Here is a 17,308-nt window from a genome sequence, read left to right on the forward strand (position 1 = left end):
AAATCCTGGCTCAGCCCTCATTTGTTGTGTGACTTTGGACAGATTCTTAACCTCTCTGTGCTTCAGGGCCAACAGGAACAACAATAGTCCTACCGCAGGGGTTGTGGTGAGGATTCAACATGTTCATTCAGGTAAAGATCCTGGCATGCAGCACTACATGTTTGGTTTTATTCCTACTGCTGGCATCACTACTGTTGTTGATTATTTTCTACATTGAGGAGGAGGAGGAGGAGAAGGCCCCCTGGAGATGTGGTCCTCCTCTCGCAGAGCACCCAAGTTTTAGAAGCGTTTCCCAATTCTCCCCATCACACTGGAGCTGCTCACTCCAGCTTCCTCCCCAGGATCAGACCTACATTCTGGGAAACAGGGACACTCCTTCTCTGGCAGTGACAACCCCAATCACCTCCTTCTCCTTTCTCAACAATGTCCCCCTCTCGGTTCCTTTGGTTCCTCCCCCCTCTTCCCCCGTCTCTGAGCCCTGCTTCCTTGTGGCCTGTTCCCAGGCCCACCTCTCTCATCCCTGTTCCCGCCCTTCTGGGGCCCCCTCCCCATGACTTCCCCTCTCATAATGCCCAGAAGGACCTGTGTAAACCAGAAAAGGCAGGGTGGGGTGAAGGGAGGTTGGAAGGAACCCGGGACTTATGAATGCATAAGGCTGAACTTTTTGGAAGTGGACGGGCCGGGTGCCAGAACTCCTAGGGTTCCTGGATCGTATTCTCCTTACAAAAGGGCCATTATGAAGACTCCACATCTCCCGTGTGACAGGTTGGGGGCCTGTAAAAGTGCATGACGTCACAGGGACCAGGAGATGAACAGGGTTCCCAGCCGCATCTTATTCTCGAGGGCACCGGGATCCTGGAAAGAGGGCTGTGGGAGGGAGGGGGTGTTTCAGAGAGCCCCGTGGCCACGCCAGGCTGTTCCCCAAAAGGGGCCTGCAGGACTGCCCAAGACATCAGGGAGCCCTACAGCCACCCGAAGCCCCTCCCAAAACCCTGGAGTGACTCGGCGGGTCACTCCACCCCCTTCCTCACTTCAAGACGTGCACATGGTCACTCAGCTTATCCAGCCCCACAGGACATCTTGGAAGAGCATCACCCCACCTCCAACCTCTCTTTCTCTGCATTTGCTTCCGGATCATTTCTTTTCTACCAAACGAGAGAGGTCACATGGGCGAGTTAGGAAAATGTAGGCTGGTTGTCAGGAGAGCTGGACTCCCGTAATTACCTAACTTGGTGGAGCTCACATTCCCTTTTTTATAAAAGGAAGAGGCTGCAGTTAAAGACTGTTAAAGTCCCTGCCAGTTACAGTGGTCTATTGTTCTACTGGTTGTAAGGAAGTACGTTACTATCTTCCCCACCAGCACTTCAGTCCACGGCTTGATTCAGTCTACTCTTTCCCGTGAACACTCATATATGTTCAAAGTGACCATAGGCCAGCTCCCTGCCCACCCCCCCCCCCACACACATACACACACACACACACACACACCCCTTGAGACCAGTAAGAATAGAGAAGTTTAGTTAAGGTGTATCCAGTTTCCCTTTTAGCTCTGAATGACACTTGTTTGCACATTATTTCCATGTAGTTAAATGGAAATGCACTCATTTGCATGAACATATAGAAGACATTACAAAATCACCAACACAGCCTCTCTAACAGTGGGTCACAGCTCAACACTTCAGAGCCCTGAAATGGGACCAACAAAAATCTCACTAAGTAGACTGATGGTCTACCAAACTTTCAGGGTATAGGAAGGAAATATTAGAATTTCAATTCATATTTATTTTGATCACATCCTTTAAATTTTTCTATCTCTTACATATACTTTACACTCCTCCAACCATATTAGAATAACAGGATATGCAAGTAATTTATAAACATGCATATAGTAAGGGTCCAGGCTCAGAAAGATTTTGCAGATGGGGTGCATGATCAAACAACTTTGGAGCCATCATCACTCTAGACCATCTCCCAAAGTTGGAGACAGTTGCAAAGTTTTGGTCCAACCAAAGCTGAAGCAACAAGGGAGGATCCCAGGTAAACCTCCACCAAGGCCACACTGGCCAACAGAGCACCAGTGCATACCAGGGCACCTGTCACACCACTTGCCAACAGCCTGGGGACATCATGGCATATGGCGTCTCCTTCCTCCCCAAGGTCCACTCTTGCTACGAGCTCCCATCAGCGAGGTTCCTTTTGGTCAAAAGAACCCTGGTCCCCACCCAAGGAACCCACTTTCTTTCCAGAACAGTTGGCCTTGGCCCTCAAGGCTTCTTTTGTTTCAGGAGCAAACGTTCCATTCAAGGGTGAGTGACGCTGAAGACCCTAGAAAGCTGGTCCTTTCTAGATCTTCTCTCTGGGATTCACTTACTACATCTGACCAGATATATTTGTTATCGAAGAGAGAAAACATGACCTTGGTCTTCAAACAGATAGATGATAGATATGATCTAAAGGCAGATAGACAGATACATAGATGAATGATTGATAGATAGATGACAGATAGGTGATAGATGATAGGTAGATAGATCGATAGATAGATACATAGATGATAGACAGATAGATAGATGAAAATAAAGAAAAAACAAATTGGCTTTCTGGAGGACTATCAATGAGAGAGCAAACTAAACTCCTCCCTAGGTGGGAGGGTACCCAGAGACACAGGCTGCTAAGAGTGAAAGAACCATGTAGAACGTAGGTTGTTTCACTGGTTCATTGCATGGGAACTGACTTCCCATTGGGGGTTGACCTGCTACACTAGGACGATGCCTTCACCAATGGAGAGGAAGCCTAGGACGCTGGGCTACTCACCTACACACTGGTTGCCTTCATCCATCTGGTATCCAAGGCGACACATGAGAGGTCTCGAAATCGTGGGGTAGTTTGGAGCTGACAGCGGGGGTGCAGCTGCTGGGTACGGACCTGAGTAGGGGTTGGAGTAGGGGTTGGAGTAGGGCCCTCGATACACTGGGTTTGTTCGGGGGATGCATAAATACCCGCCGTTTTGGTTAACACACATCATGTCTCCTCGGCAGGCCTCGGGGATGGTCCGGCACTCATCAATATCTGCAAGGGCCACAGAAAGGACAGGCGTTAATGGCCCCTTGGCCACATGGTGCAAATTTCAGCAGATCTCTGTACCAAGAACGCCATGAAGGACCCCAAAACACTCTTTACCAGAATCTGCTCCCAAACACGTAGGGCTGTGCCTGGCAGCTACTCCCCAAATATTGGCTGAAATGAATCAAATTGACAAGTGTCACCCAAACATCAGCCATCAAATACCATCATCATGACATTTGGGCCATAGCTACCAAAACCTGTACTGTCACATGCTTAATACTTTTCTCTTAAATGAACCCACATTGAAAACCCAAGTTGGGACTTCCCTGACAGTCCAGTGGTTAAGACATCGCCTTCCAATGCAGGGGGTGTGGGTTTACATCCCTGGTCAGGCAGCTAAGATCCCACAGGCCTCGGGGCCCAAAAACCAAAACATAAAACAGAAGCAATATTGTAACAAATTCAATAAAGACTTTAAAAATGGGCCACATAAAAAAAAAAGAAAGAAAAAGAAAACCCAAGTAAACGTATTTTTTTCATCTTACATCACGACAGCAAATGAAAAAAACCCTATCAATGATCAAAAATAGAAGGTAAGTAAAAATAAATATATAACTATCAAAATAAAGATTGTTTACCTGTGGATGTATCACCTAAAAACATCTCAGGTACTCTTTTGTGTCCATATGACACTCGGGAAACGCTGGGATGGACCTAATAATTGTACCCACTTCTACTCCAAATAACGGCTGGGCAGGGAGAAAGAGTCTGCTGCATCCAGAAAGACAAGGCTTGGCCGAGAGCTAGTTTCTTATTAGGAAAGCAGAGGCTTACTTGAGAGTCGGCTCACACCGTGCCAACAAACAGGGCCCGTTTCCAGCCAGGCTGGTGCTCTGCTTGTTGTGTCTAGAGCGGGGTGTGGGAGTGGCAGGGGGGTAGGTTCTCTAGAAAATCAGCCTTGCGGGGCCAGGGACAGGGGAGGCCTGAACTGAGGCGCCAGCATGAGCAGCTGCCCTGACCCCCCGCACCGGGGCCTCCCACCAGCCTTGGGGTCTGCTCCAGGCGGGGCTGGAGGCTGGGAGAGAGAGGCCGGAACCCTGACCGCTCACCCCAGCCACCACATCTGAGACTCGTGCCAACTCTCGCCTCGGGAAAGGGAAGCGTGGAGTCCCATTTTCCAGCTGTAAGCCTGAAAGCGTCATTAAAACTGGTGGGCCACAAAAGACGGCTGCAGCCCCTCTCCGCATCCCTTGGCACAATCTCAACGCCCTTCACCTTAAGTCAAAGTGCGAGCCTAGAGCTTCCAAGGCGAGGCTTTTTTCCCCACCACCCATCATTCTTTTCAACCCTAACTAAGCTCAGAGACTACAAATGATTTGGCCTAAATCAAATATCATTAAAAAGGTAAATATATCCCCGAGGGGACAGCCTTATTCCTTTTCTATACCCTATGCTCCATCCACAACAAACTAGTCTATACTCTGAATGTCTTTTCAATGCCCTGGTCTTTGCTTATGCTGTTCCTACTACCTGGGACGCTATTTCTCAGGATCCTATTCATCCTTCAATACCCAATTCAAATGTGACCTCCGTGAAGGCTTTCTTTATTGACCTCAGACATAAGGCATCACTCTCTCCCCTACTTCTGCAGGGCTGATTGCTTTTACCTCATCTTGACAGTGACTTTATTCTACCCTGTACAGTTTACTCCATCTAGACCTACCTCTCGCACTAGATGGAGAGCTAGGAGAACAGCCCCAAAATGTCTGTCCTCTTCCTTGGAAACTGTGGCTACATTAGGTTACATGGCAAAGGGGAATTAGGTATGGATGGAATGGAATTAAAGTTGCTAATCAGAAGACCTTGAGATGGGGACTTCCCTGGTGGCACAGCGGTTAAGAATCCGCCTGCCAATGCAGAGGACACGGGTTCGGGCCCTGGTCCGGGAAGATCCCACCTGCCACGGAGCGACTAAGCCCGTGCGCCACAACTACAGAGCCTGTGCTCTAGAGCCCGTGAGCCACAACTATGAGCCTGCGTGCCACATCTACTGAAGCCCGCACGCCTAGAACCTGTGCTCCGCAACGAGAAGCCACCGCACTGAGAAGCCCACGCACTGCAACAAAGAGTAGCCACAACTAGCGAAAGCCGGCGGGCTGCAACGAAGACCCAACACAGCCAAAAATAAACAAAATTTTTTAAAAAAGGGTTCTCTTAAAAATAATAATAATAATCTTAAAAAAAAAAAAAGAAGAGTTTGAGATGGAGGAATTATCTGGGATTATCTGAGTGGGCCCAGTGAAATCACACAAATCCTTAAAAGTAGAAGAAGAGGCAGGAGGACTGGTCAGAGAGATGAGACAACAGAAACATGTGAGGGACTTAACTTGCTGACTTTGAAGACGGAGGAGGGGGCCATGAGCCAAGGAAGAGGGTGGCCTCTAGAAACTGCGAAAGGTCTTCAGCCAACAGCCAGCAAGGAACCAGGGGCCTCAGTCCTACAACCACAAGAAACTGAGTTCTGTGGGAATGTAAATCCATGCAGCCACTATGGAAGACAGTGTGGAGGTCCCTCCAAAAATTAAACCTAGAAATACCATATGATCCAGCAATTCCACTTCTGGGTATATATCCAAAGGAAATGAAAACAGAATCTTGAAGGGATATCTGTACTGCCATGTTGATTGAAGCACTATTCACAATAGCCAAAATATGGAAACAACCTAAATGTGCATCAGTGGATAAAGATTTGGGATGGATAGATAGATAGATAGATAGATAGATAGATAGATAGATAGATAGATGTGATATTATTAATATTATCATCCTATGAATAATATAATATTAATAATAATCATATGAATATTACTCAGCCATGAGAAAGAAGGAAAACCTGCCATTTGCAGCAACATGGAAGGACCTTGAGGGCATTATGCTACGTGAAATAAGGCAGACAGAGAAAGACAAATGCTACATGATATCACTTATGTGTGGAATCCAAAAAGCCAAACTTACAGAAATAGAGAATAGAATGGTGGTTATCAGGGGCTGGGGGGTGGGGGAAATGGGGAGATGTAAAGGGTACAAACTTCCAGTTAGAAGATAACTTCTAAGGAAATAATGCACAGTATTGTGATTATAATGAACAACACTGTATTGCATACTTGAAAAATGCTAAGAGAGTAAATCCTGAATGTTCTCAACACAAAAAAGAAATGGTAATTATGTGATGTGAGGGAGGTGTGAGCTAAGCTACAGTGGCCATCACATTGTAATACATAAGTGTATCAAGTCAACACATTGCACACCTTAAACGTACACAATGTTGTATGTCAATTACATCTCAATTTTTAAAAAACAGAAACTGAATTCTGCCAACAATATGCATGAGCAAGAAAATGGATTCTTCCCTCAAGCCTCCAGAAAAGAACACCACCCTGCCATCACCTCAATGTTAGCCTGGTAGAACTCCCATCGGGCTTTTGACCTGCGCACCTGTGAGATCGTATATTTGTGTTGTTTAAGCCACTAAGGCTTATGGAAATTTGTAAAGGCAGCCCTAGGAAACTGATACAGATGGAGAGCTCCTTGAGGCTGGGGATCAATTCTTCCTCATCTTTGCCCTGTCGCAGGGCTTACCCAGTGCCAGGCACAAAGAAGGTGATCAATGGAAGGGTGTCGTTGATTTCAACCATACCGTGGCACTGTTTTCTTCCACGGGCAAGGCTGATACAGATTTGACAATACTGAATGACGGCTGAGACAGAAATGGTCCTGTGATCGGGCTGTCCCTGCACCCCACCCAGAGAAGGATCTTCAGTGGCCTCCTACCTAAACACTGTCCTGACGAGCGGTCCAGGTCAAAGCCGTTAGTGCATTGTTGCTGCAGGAAGGGAGAGAGAGAAACAGGAGAGGTCATTTTGCTTACTTACCTTTTTTTTTTTTTCTTTCACTTTAAAAGTATTCTAACTGCATCACAAGAGGTAAGGAAAATGGTTAAAGAAACAAGGCATTTATAATACCAACATCTGTGTTATAACCCCTATTTGTCCCTTTTTTGGGTATTTTCTTACAATCATTTTACACTTTAGCATTACTTTTTAAGCCCCTGCATCATTGCTTCAAAACGCCCATTTTTAGCAGATGGTTATGGGGACTTCTTCCTGCTCTGGTCATGAAGAGCAATATTAATCGCATCTGATCTGCCCAGTGAGGCTTGCCCTGTGCTCAGCCCTTTCTGAGAGAGGATAGGACTGCTTTTAAGGGCAACCACTCTCTTTCTTTGGGTGCTATTTAACCCCTTTTCAGCGCCCGGCATGAATTCTTCGCCCCCTATGAAATCCTCGACCTGATTACGAGGTCTGTGTATAAAATAAATCTGCACAGTGATGTAGTCAGTTTTCTAAGAAAAATAGAATTGGGGAAATTCTTCCATTTTAACCTCAGAAAGACAATTACACAAAGATGAGATGCTTCCAGAGACCGCCAGGTCTCAAAAGTCCCTGAGGGCTGCAGGCTTCACATACAACTTGACTTACAACTTCATGCATTTAGAAAAATCTCATGGGATCAACAATCACCCCTAGAGCTGACATGTTATAGGAATAAGTCAAGGAGGTGTGGTTTTGCCTGTGGGGGTCCCTTCCCTGGCCTTCCCTACGGTTTATGGGATTCAACTTCCTTGAGCTATGCGCTGGTTTGTGGAGATGATAGATTTAGCCTGCATTCCTGGGAGTGGGTTCAGGCACCTTAGGGCCTTGGGGCAAAAGAAATGGAGCGGATGAGCCAGGAGGTGGTGCCATAAAGTTCAGGAAACCAAGAGACTCGAGTTGCAGCCCTGGCTCACCAGCTAAGTGCAGGTGTGGGTTCAAGTCCACTGCCTGGCTTCAAATTCTCACTCTAGCCCCTACTCACTGCATAACTTTTCTATGCCTCAGTTTCCTCATCTGTAAAATGGAGAGGATACTACTTACTTCTGAGCGGTTGTAAGGAGTAAATTGTTAGCGCACATAAAGTGCCTATAGTGCAATAAACACTATACTATAACCCGCACCCTCTCTGGATCTAGATGTTAACTGTCACCACAGAGCTAGATCAGAGGACGCCAAGGTCCTTCCAAGGTCTAAAAGTCTTTGGTACTCTTCCCAAGATTCTTTCCACCTCCAATGAAATATATTTCAAAATTCTTAATATGAAGGGAAGAAACATTTAAAGGGTGTGATCAAAATAAATATGAATTGAAATTCTAAGATTTCCCTCCTATACCCTGAAAGTTTGGGAGACCATCAGTCTACTTAGTGAGATTTTTGTTGGTTCCATTTCAGGGCTCTGAACTGTTGAGCTGTAACCCACTGTTAGAGAGGCTGTGTTGGTGACTTTGTAATGTCTTCTATATGTTCATGCAAATGAATGTGCGTTTCCATTTGACTACATGGCCCCTCAGCCCTGCTCAGAGGTGGGGCTTCTCTCATTTCTGAGCTAGAGATGCAGAGGGGCTGCCCTGGGCTCCTCAGGAGGGATCTGTCCACATTTCTCAAGGGCTGACACAACCGTCACTTTGTAAAGTCAGGGACGGTGCAGGCTTCTCTGCACAGCCTCCCAGGAGCCCAAGCTCCCCCTACACACTCCTCCCAGGGGCCCGGGCCAGAGGTGGGTCCTCACGGGTTGGGCGCTGAGATGCCTCACAACTGCATGTCGGCCACACACACCCACCTGGGCCACATGCAGGCACCGAAGGGGCACCATTGCCCAGAAACACTAGAACACGCTTGACTTTTTAACACTTACACTAAGTCAAGACCCCTCAGCCCCACCAAAGGGACAGCTATGAGGCAGCATGATCTGATTATAAGAGTCTTGGATTGGGAACCAGGACACCGAGGTCCAGCCCTGCGGCTTATATACTACGTCACCTGGGGCAAGTCTCAACTTCCCTGAGCCCCAGCTTTAATCTCTGTACAATGAAGAGCTCGGTTTAGGTAAACAACACAATGCGTGTCTGGACACCCTCGCCCTGGTTTTTAACACACTTCCTGATAAGTAACAAAATAAAAGTCTTACCTGTGCATTCCCAGGACTCGGAAGACAGAGAGCCAGAATGGTCACAGTGAGTATCCTGTGGAGGAGCAAGAAGTCAATATAAATGCTCAGGATACTCCCTGGACCCAGGTCTGGGGTAACATGTGCCTCTCGCGCTGCCTGTGTGTTTACAATGATGACTTCACCTTGTGCTTGTCTTTGGGCAGGGGGATGGGGGGCGACGCTCCAGAGAGGCTGGGGAAACTCCAGATGCCCCAACCACCCCAAACAGAACCGTGCCCCCGCCACTGGTTTCATATGTTGGGATAATGTGTTAGGTGGCATTTTTTTAGATAAAGGGTCTTGCTGCTTCGAAGAACAAATCTAACGCCCCCCGCCATGGTATTAACAATGTATTCACCAGCTGCTTGGCCTTTACTCCTGACACAAGTGGACCTGCCTGAGTTTTGAACGTCTTCATTCTGAAATGACTACAGTGTGAAGGAGCTGTCGTGCCCTCGGATGATGAGAGGAAAGGAAAGTACAAACGTGAAGCACGTGAGTTCCACGGAACAGAGGTGTCACGGGGAAAGAACGCACGTGCTCCCAGGGCGCGCCTCACACAGACCCTGATGGAGGAGAGGCCGCGGGGACCCGGGCAGCCCCAAGAAGGAGCACAGCTGACACTTAGGAGGAGGTGTCAAGAAACTGTGTTTCTGCATAAGCCACCAACCCCTGAACCTGCGATTTCTACTCTTCATCATTCACAAGCTGCTATCCAACAAAATCGTGGTCGCCAATTAGCTTTAAAGATACAAAATCAATACCACCTCACATCCAACAGGATGGCTACAACCAAAAAAGCCAAAAGCTGGTGAGGGTGTGGAGAAACTGGGAACCTTTGTGCACTGTTGGTGGGAATGTACGTTGGTGCAGCCACTATGGAAAACAGTCTGGAGGTTCCTCAAAAAATTAAAAATGGAACTACTATATGATCCAGCAATCCCAGTACTGGGTATATATACAAAAGAATTGAAAACAGGGTCTCAAAGAGATATTTGTACACCCGTGTTCATAGCAGCATTATTCACAATAGCCAAAGGGTGGAAGCAACCCAAGTGTCCATCAACAAATGAATAAACAATGTGTTATATGCATGCAATGGAATACTTTTCAGCATTAAAGAAAGGAAAGAAACTCTGACAAGTGCTACAACATGGATGAACCTTGAGGACATTATGCTTAGTGAAATAAGCCAGCCACAAAAAGACAGATACTGTTTGATTCCACTTATATGAAGGACTGACAGCAATCAAAATTACAGACAGAAAGCAGAATGGTGGGTGTCAGGGGCAGGGGGAGGAGGGATTAGGGAGGTGTTTATGGGTATAGAATTTCAATTTTTCAAGATGAAAAGAGTTCTGGAGATTGATTGCGCAACACTGTGAATGTACTTAACACTACTGAACTGGACCCTTGAAAATTGTTAAGGTGGTTAAAAAAATCTATGCAAATACAGAGCTTTATTTTGTGCTGTTATTATTGAGTTCAACAGGGGTTTATCTGAGTAATTACTAGCTGCGAGCATGGACCCTAGGTAGGCAGAAAAACTACAAAACTATGACCCTGATGCTGCCCCGGAGAGCTGGTGGGGGAGCCACATGAACCAATAATGTCTACACCCTTTGGTTAGGGCACTGATAGAAATGCCCACTGAGTGCCAGGGCAGCCAGGCAGGGGGTAGGGAATGGAAGGTCAGGGAAGGCTTCCTGGAGGAGGTGATCTCAAAGCCTTCTTCAGTAATTCAGTGGACCTGGGACCTGGTTGGATTTAGTGACCTGTTACTGTCAATGTACACCTTCACTTTACAATCCCTCCCTTCAGAAAAAGAGCGTTCAATAGACTGCAAAACTCACTCAATCCACGACAGAAGGCTCATATGAATCAGCAACCCCGGGGTACTTGGAGGGCCCCAGAATCAAGGCGACATCCAGAGGAAACAGGACCCTCATGTGGTGTTGGGAGAGGCAAGCCCACTTCCTTCATCTAGTCCTCAATCCAAAGAATAAAGACCCTGGAAGCCCACAAGTTTTCCTTTCATCTGAGTGCCTGCGTGAGCCAGATTCTAGAACACTGGAGACAGCTCTGACCTTATAAAGTGCAGAGCCAAATCCCAGGGCTTTTTGATATTCGCAACAGCCAGATTTATATCTGGAAGGAATGAAAGAACAATAACAAATTTATTTTCCAGGCTGTATATTATGAATTTCAACGTTTTCCTGTTTCTTCACATGAAGTTTCCTTTTGGTTGGTTATAAAACCCTGTCTCGTTTTTGTTGGAGACAGGACAGGCTGACTGAACGCAGTGGACTTCAAGACCTAGTGGAAAAGGCATGCTAACCCATTTCTCCCCCTACCCCGCCTCCCCTACTCCCTTTGGCTAGAGGGCAGTCCTGGGACAGGTCTCCTCTGAGAAACCCCATCTCAAGCCCGGCCTCCTGCAAGGGCCACAGCTGGGGCCTGGGGGCCAAGTAAACTCCAGGCTTAACTGAGACGGTTTCCCGAAAATGACATAACATCCAAGCATTGCTGCTCTCACAGCGTCACCCATAGCTGCACTTTGTCATGAAAAACTCTAGAAAACTCCAAAATAAATTAACTATAAGAATTTTGGGGATCCTTTGATGCTCATAACTGGTCCCCGGAACTTTCAAAAGCAGGTGGGTCCACCTATTTTGGGCTCCATCCTCAAGTGGGAGGAAAGCTGGGCAGGGGTGGGCGTGGGGATGGAGGTGGGGGACCAACTGAATCTCACAGGGCTGTCTGTCAGAGAAGTGCTGGTCCCCGATCCAGGATGACAGGATTACAGCTTCGTTTTCAGCACACACACACACACGCACGAATGCACACGCGCGCACGCACGCACACACACTTTGTCTAAAGCAGCTACGTTTTCAAGAGTGCGCTGGATAAAAACTGCAGATGTAATCTAGATAAAATTCTTCAAGCTTTAACGATCACTTGACTGGAACTTCAATTTCCTTAAGGAATATCAAAATGTTTGCTTACATGCATTTCTGTCTGCAGTCCCCACTTTTCATTGGCTCGAGACTTCTGGGTCGCATGCCCTTTGAGAATCCCACACAGACATAGAGCAAATCCAGCCCCGGGATGTGCAGCTAGCCCGTTCGCTTGTCCAACAGCCGATGCAGCAAAATAATTGCTAGTGAACTAGTAATTGATCTCTCAAATTAAAAAAAAAAAAAAAAAACTTAAAAAAAAAAATTTAAACGGCACACAAATTTGCTGCCCTTTCGGAAAAGAAAGAAAGAATCAGGCTCTGAGATTTTTGCCGACCTCTGTCGGATGCTGGCTTCTGAAACTGTCTTATAAAATACCCACTCCCAAAAGAAGGCTTCAAGATGGAAATTACAGAGGCGCAGCTTTTTACAATTAACAATATCATTGCATCACTAGCTAATGTCTTTTCCAACATCCTGACACAGCCTGAATCACGGCCATAGCCATTTTCCACCCATCGGGTTTTCAGTAAGGTTTCCAGACCCTGGAGGAAAAAGTCCGGAGCAGAGAACGTACCTTTTTAATCCTGGCATGTCCAAGATGCGTGGGCAGGAGAAGCAAGGGGGAAAAGAGGGAGAGCTCTCAGCGCGGGACCCTCGGAGCAGTTCCTGAACTTTGGCCTCCTCTGGGCCTGTGGGGCTCGCCGATACTTTTATTCCAGGGGGGGACGAGCGAGGCGAGGAGAGGACAAGGGGAGAGCCTGGGTCCTCCGAGCCACTGGAGAGCTGACAGAGAAAGCACCTGGTTTTGCTTAGCCCTCTTCAGTAATTCAGCATTAAACCAATTGGAGGAGGAATGTTAAAAATGAACACTTCATTTTCTAAGTATGTTAAACAATGCAAATGGGGCCTCAGTCTGGACACAGCTGGTTCAGATTACAGCACTCACCAACTGGCTAGACTCCTCACAACAATCTTGGGGCGTCTGCCAGGACCAAGTGCTCAGCGCTGGGAGGAGAGCCCTTTCCCCGGGCGGCAGAGCAGCCACTCTCAGGCTCCCAGCATCTCTACGGGAGGTGATTGGCGGGCAAGTGCAGGAGGGTGGGGTGCGGTGCGGGGTGGGGTGCTGGGAGGACCTGTTGACCCTTTACTTCCCACCCGGGGAGGAGGTCCCCAGGCTGGGCGGTCGTGGCTGAGGCGGGGGCGGGGATCCAGAGCATCTGCACTTGGTCGTGGCATTGGGACACCCATGAAAGTTATTCCCCTCCGGGAGAGGAAGAACTTGAACTCATGACAAACACAGCGACAGGGACTAGAGTCTTTTGATTTATTGGGAAACCAGACCCAATGAAGCAGAGGCTTGGGGTAAGCGGCAGGAGACACGGTTTTCCAGAAGAAGGGGTGGGGAGCCTGAGGGGGTGGGAAAGAGGAGGAGGATGGAAATTGGCTGACACTTATTCAAGACGTCAGCTTGTGCAACGCAAACCTTGGGGAGGACACTCTCCCCGGCCCGCCCTCATCCCCTGATTCTCAGGGGCCTGTTCTTGCTTTAAGAATTGTCCATGGTCCGAATCAACATGTTGTACACCTTAAACTTACACAATGTTATACGTCAATGATATCTCAATAAAGCTGGACAAACATTTTTAATTGAAAAAAAAAAGTGTCCCTTGGCTTGAAAGTGATTTTAACAAGTAACAAGGTGATTTGAAAAGACAAAAGGACAGTCAGGGAAAGCAGAATGATGGATAATAATAGTAACAAAAGCTCTTTGCTAAGTCCTTTACATTTGTTGTATTGGTGGTTTCACACTATTTCTTTTTCCTTCTTTCTTTTCCCTTTTTTTTTTTTTTTTTAAGCATTAGATCCCTTTTTATCTTACCGAAGACACTATTCTTTAAAAGACGAAAATGGATTGGCAGTAGTCCAAGCCCCTGCTTCCCCACCTGCATCTTCCCTTGGGCTCCTCAACACAGCCCTACCTCCAGCTGGGAAAGCACTGATGAGGTCCTTTCTCCTCATGATAACTCTGTGCAGTAGGAATTATTACCTCCATTGTATTGGAGGGGGTTAAGAGAGGTTAGGTAACTTCCCCATGGCCACACAGCTATTCATTGATACCGCTGAGACTCCAAAGTCTGCATATATAGCCTTTTTAAAGGGCATTTTTTTTTTGTAAGTAAACGGAATCCTACTTATGAAAATACATTCAACGAGAAAGGCAAAATGTTGATAGTTGTTGAAGCTGAGTGACCATTATACTATTCTATTTACTTTATATGTGTTGTACATTTCCCATAATAAAATATTTTAAAAATATATTATATTTACAAGGTTATTCCTTGCTCCCATTGCTTGGAATAGCAAAAAGAGTATAAAGAGCCTTATCATCCATCAACTAGGCATCGATAGGGTTAAAGTAAGGGACTTCCAAAAATAGACTATTGTGCAACCAATACAAAAAAGTGGACATATAAGAGTACATACTGGATGACACCTCTGATATAGAATTCAAAATGAGGTAGTGACTGGGAGGGGGCACAAAGGCCCTTCTGGGTGCTGCTAATATTCTAATTATTCCTCTGGGTGCTGGTTCCACAGGGGTGTGTACACTTAAGATCTGTGAAGTCTTATGTATGTTACACTTTATTTTAAAAAAGAAAAAGACTGAAGGAGTTCCTTATGGGCTGGTATTGAAAGACTTCCAATAAATTTTGTAGGTCAAAATTGTAGAATATCGGTAATTTCACATCGATCAAACTAGTACATTAATAAGTGTAACAATAAGTTGTAGAACTGTGTGTAAAGCATGCCACCGTTTGAGAATAATGTATATACACAAGTTCTTGCTTGCATGTGTATAGAGAAGACCTCTCCAGAAGGATATAGGAGAAGCTGTTAGCATTGTTTGTCTCCTAGGAAGGAAACTGGGTAGGCGGCTGGGGAAGAGATGTGAGAGGAGAATTAGCCCTTCCCTGCTCACCTTTTGCTATAATTTGAATTGTGTACCATGTACCATATTTTGTACCTATTCAAAATATGAGGTTAATTTAATTTAATAATATACTCTATTTGTGTAGAGCTCTTTGGTGGGGTAAGGAAGAGGGTTTTTTTTGTTGTTTTTGGGGGTTTAAAAAAAATATTTATTTATTATTTATTTGGTTGTGCCGGGTCTTAGTTGTGGCTCGTGGGCTCCTTAGTTGTAGCATGGGCACTCTTAGTTGTGGCATGCATGTGGGATCTAGTTCCCCAACCAGGGATCGAACCTGGGTCCCCTGCATTGGGAGCGCAGAGTCTTAACCACTGTGCCATCAGGGAAGTCCCTAGGAAGAGTTTTAAATGACTTAGTCCATTACCTCACTTATACTATCAACCCTTCTGAAGGATAAGGAGGGAGAGGAAATCAGTATGACTGTTCTCTACATGAGCAAATGGAGAGCCTTGAAAGCAAAACTGTCCAGAGACCCATCTTGGACCAGAGATTGCTCCCACCTTAAAACTCTAGGGTTGGAAGAGGGGAGAGAATAAGAGTTCCAATAAAATTCTGAGTCTTGATTTTGCCACTTACCTGTTGGGTGACCTTGGACAAGTCACTTAACCTCTAGGCATCTCAGTTTCCTCACCTGCAAAACAGAGATACTATTTACCTCTCAGGGTAGCTGTGGGAATGAAATAAAAGTTAGTTATCCTCGTGATTGTCACTGTGTCTAAATTCCCACCCCTACACACTCCTCTCCCAAATATCTTTAATAACTGGTAAATTATCCACTTCCACGGACGAAACAGCCCCGCTCACCGTTGAGCAGGTCAAATTGCTAGAAAAGTTCTGTCTTGCATTGAATCCAAATCTGCTTCCCTATGTGGAACTACCTTCCATGGATTCTAATTCTCCCCTCAGCAGCCACGGGCTAGTCCCTCTTCTACGCAACCAACTTCCTTTTTGTGAAAACAGTTCTACCCCTTGATCCTGCTGGTATTCTCTTCCCCAGGCTGAACAACGTCACCCCCAACCCTGCCCCGCCAGTGTCACGTGACCCTTGTGTCACGTGACCCTGCGGCAGCCTGGTCTGTCTCCTCCCTGGGCTGCATCAATTCTTGGTTTGCACTGAACTTGCACCAATGAAGCAACCTGGAGTTCACAGGCTGCTTAACACCATCTCCTCCATCCCACGCTTGGGTTGCAAATTCTTTTTAAGGGAGAACAGGTTTTGCATGCGTCCCTATTAAATTTTTGTTCATTGCTCAAGATCTTTTTCCAAGATGAATTCTCCTAAAGTATTAAGCATCACTCCCAGCTTTAAACAACTACAGATATGTTGACCTTGACTTTTGTGACTTTATCAGAGTTATCAATAAAAAATTTACTGGGACAGGTGCTGGAGTGAAGCACTTGGTCCAGGTTGGCACTGATCCACTTCTTTCTTCAACATTTTGGGGCCACTGCTGATTGTCTAATTCAGGGTGCCACCCACTCCACTCACTCAGCTTACATTTCCCCAACTTCTCCACAAAGACTGGGTGAGAGGCTTTGTCAGCTGTCCTGCTAACATCAAAATGCACGTTTTAATCGCATTCCTGATTTAGCAACTCTGTTTTAAAAAAGAAAATGAGATTTGTGAGCATGAACTACCAAATGAGTCTGGTTAGTTTCTCAGCACTTCCCTTCCTAAGTGTTTTTTGTTTGTTTTTTGGTTTTTACTTGCAAAATAAGGATCCCAACCCCTGCCTCTTCTCCCAGCATCAGAATCAAATACAACACAACTACAGAACGACTTACGACATGTAAACTGTAGTAGAGGGAAAAGTTTTCAATCAGCAGTAACCGCGCCTCCGATAAACCTCGTTGGCTACGATACTGCCACTGCGCAAAGCTAAATTGCAGTATAAATGTAAGAGGTTATCACCTGCTAAATGGGACTTTCCTGGCTCCATTGAAACTCAGTTTGCTGACAATGCCGTGGGTTGGAAGACAGATGGACTATTTTTTTTAAAAAAGGTAATGCTTCAAATTGGAGGGGAAATTCACAAAATTAGATCTTTAATGATAGATTTTTGACTATTAATATTAAATTGTTCATTTTTTCACTGTCCAAAAATAACTACATTGCAGTGCCTTTCTAGGAGTGAATGCAAAACGCGGAAGTGGACACTATGAACTGTCTACGGTTGTGCTGGTGTCTACACACACTCTCTCCTTTGACCCCCCC

General features: G+C 46.1%; 1 protein-coding gene and 1 pseudogene across 2 annotated transcripts in view; both read right to left on the reverse strand.

Annotated features, from left to right (window-relative positions):
- Positions 1-13,150, reverse strand: part of FBLN5 (fibulin 5) — a 91,696-nt gene extending 78,546 nt beyond the window's left edge. Inside the window, exons 1-5 of one of the 2 annotated variants that reach the window (XM_059914845.1) lie at positions 13,051-13,150; positions 12,679-12,887; positions 9,124-9,178; positions 6,895-6,946; positions 2,812-3,066 (exon numbers count right to left, since the gene is read on the reverse strand). In XM_059914845.1, coding sequence (XP_059770828.1) covers positions 2,812-3,066; positions 6,895-6,946; positions 9,124-9,178; positions 12,679-12,695 — 379 coding nt within the window. In that variant the 5' untranslated portion in view covers positions 12,696-12,887; positions 13,051-13,150. Of the gene's footprint in view, positions 1-2,811; positions 3,067-6,894; positions 6,947-9,123; positions 9,179-12,150; positions 12,239-12,678; positions 12,888-13,050 lie in introns of those variants that run through there. The other variant, XM_059914844.1, reaches the window with a different exon arrangement.
- A 3,695-nt stretch (positions 13,151-16,845) lies between these two features.
- On the reverse strand, positions 16,846-16,974 carry LOC132361590 (U4 spliceosomal RNA; annotated as a pseudogene).
- Between the last annotated feature and the right edge of the window lie 334 nt (positions 16,975-17,308).

Source organism: Balaenoptera ricei, chromosome 2 (assembly GCF_028023285.1).
Source record: "Balaenoptera ricei isolate mBalRic1 chromosome 2, mBalRic1.hap2, whole genome shotgun sequence".
Classification (NCBI taxonomy): Eukaryota; Metazoa; Chordata; class Mammalia; order Artiodactyla; family Balaenopteridae; genus Balaenoptera; species Balaenoptera ricei.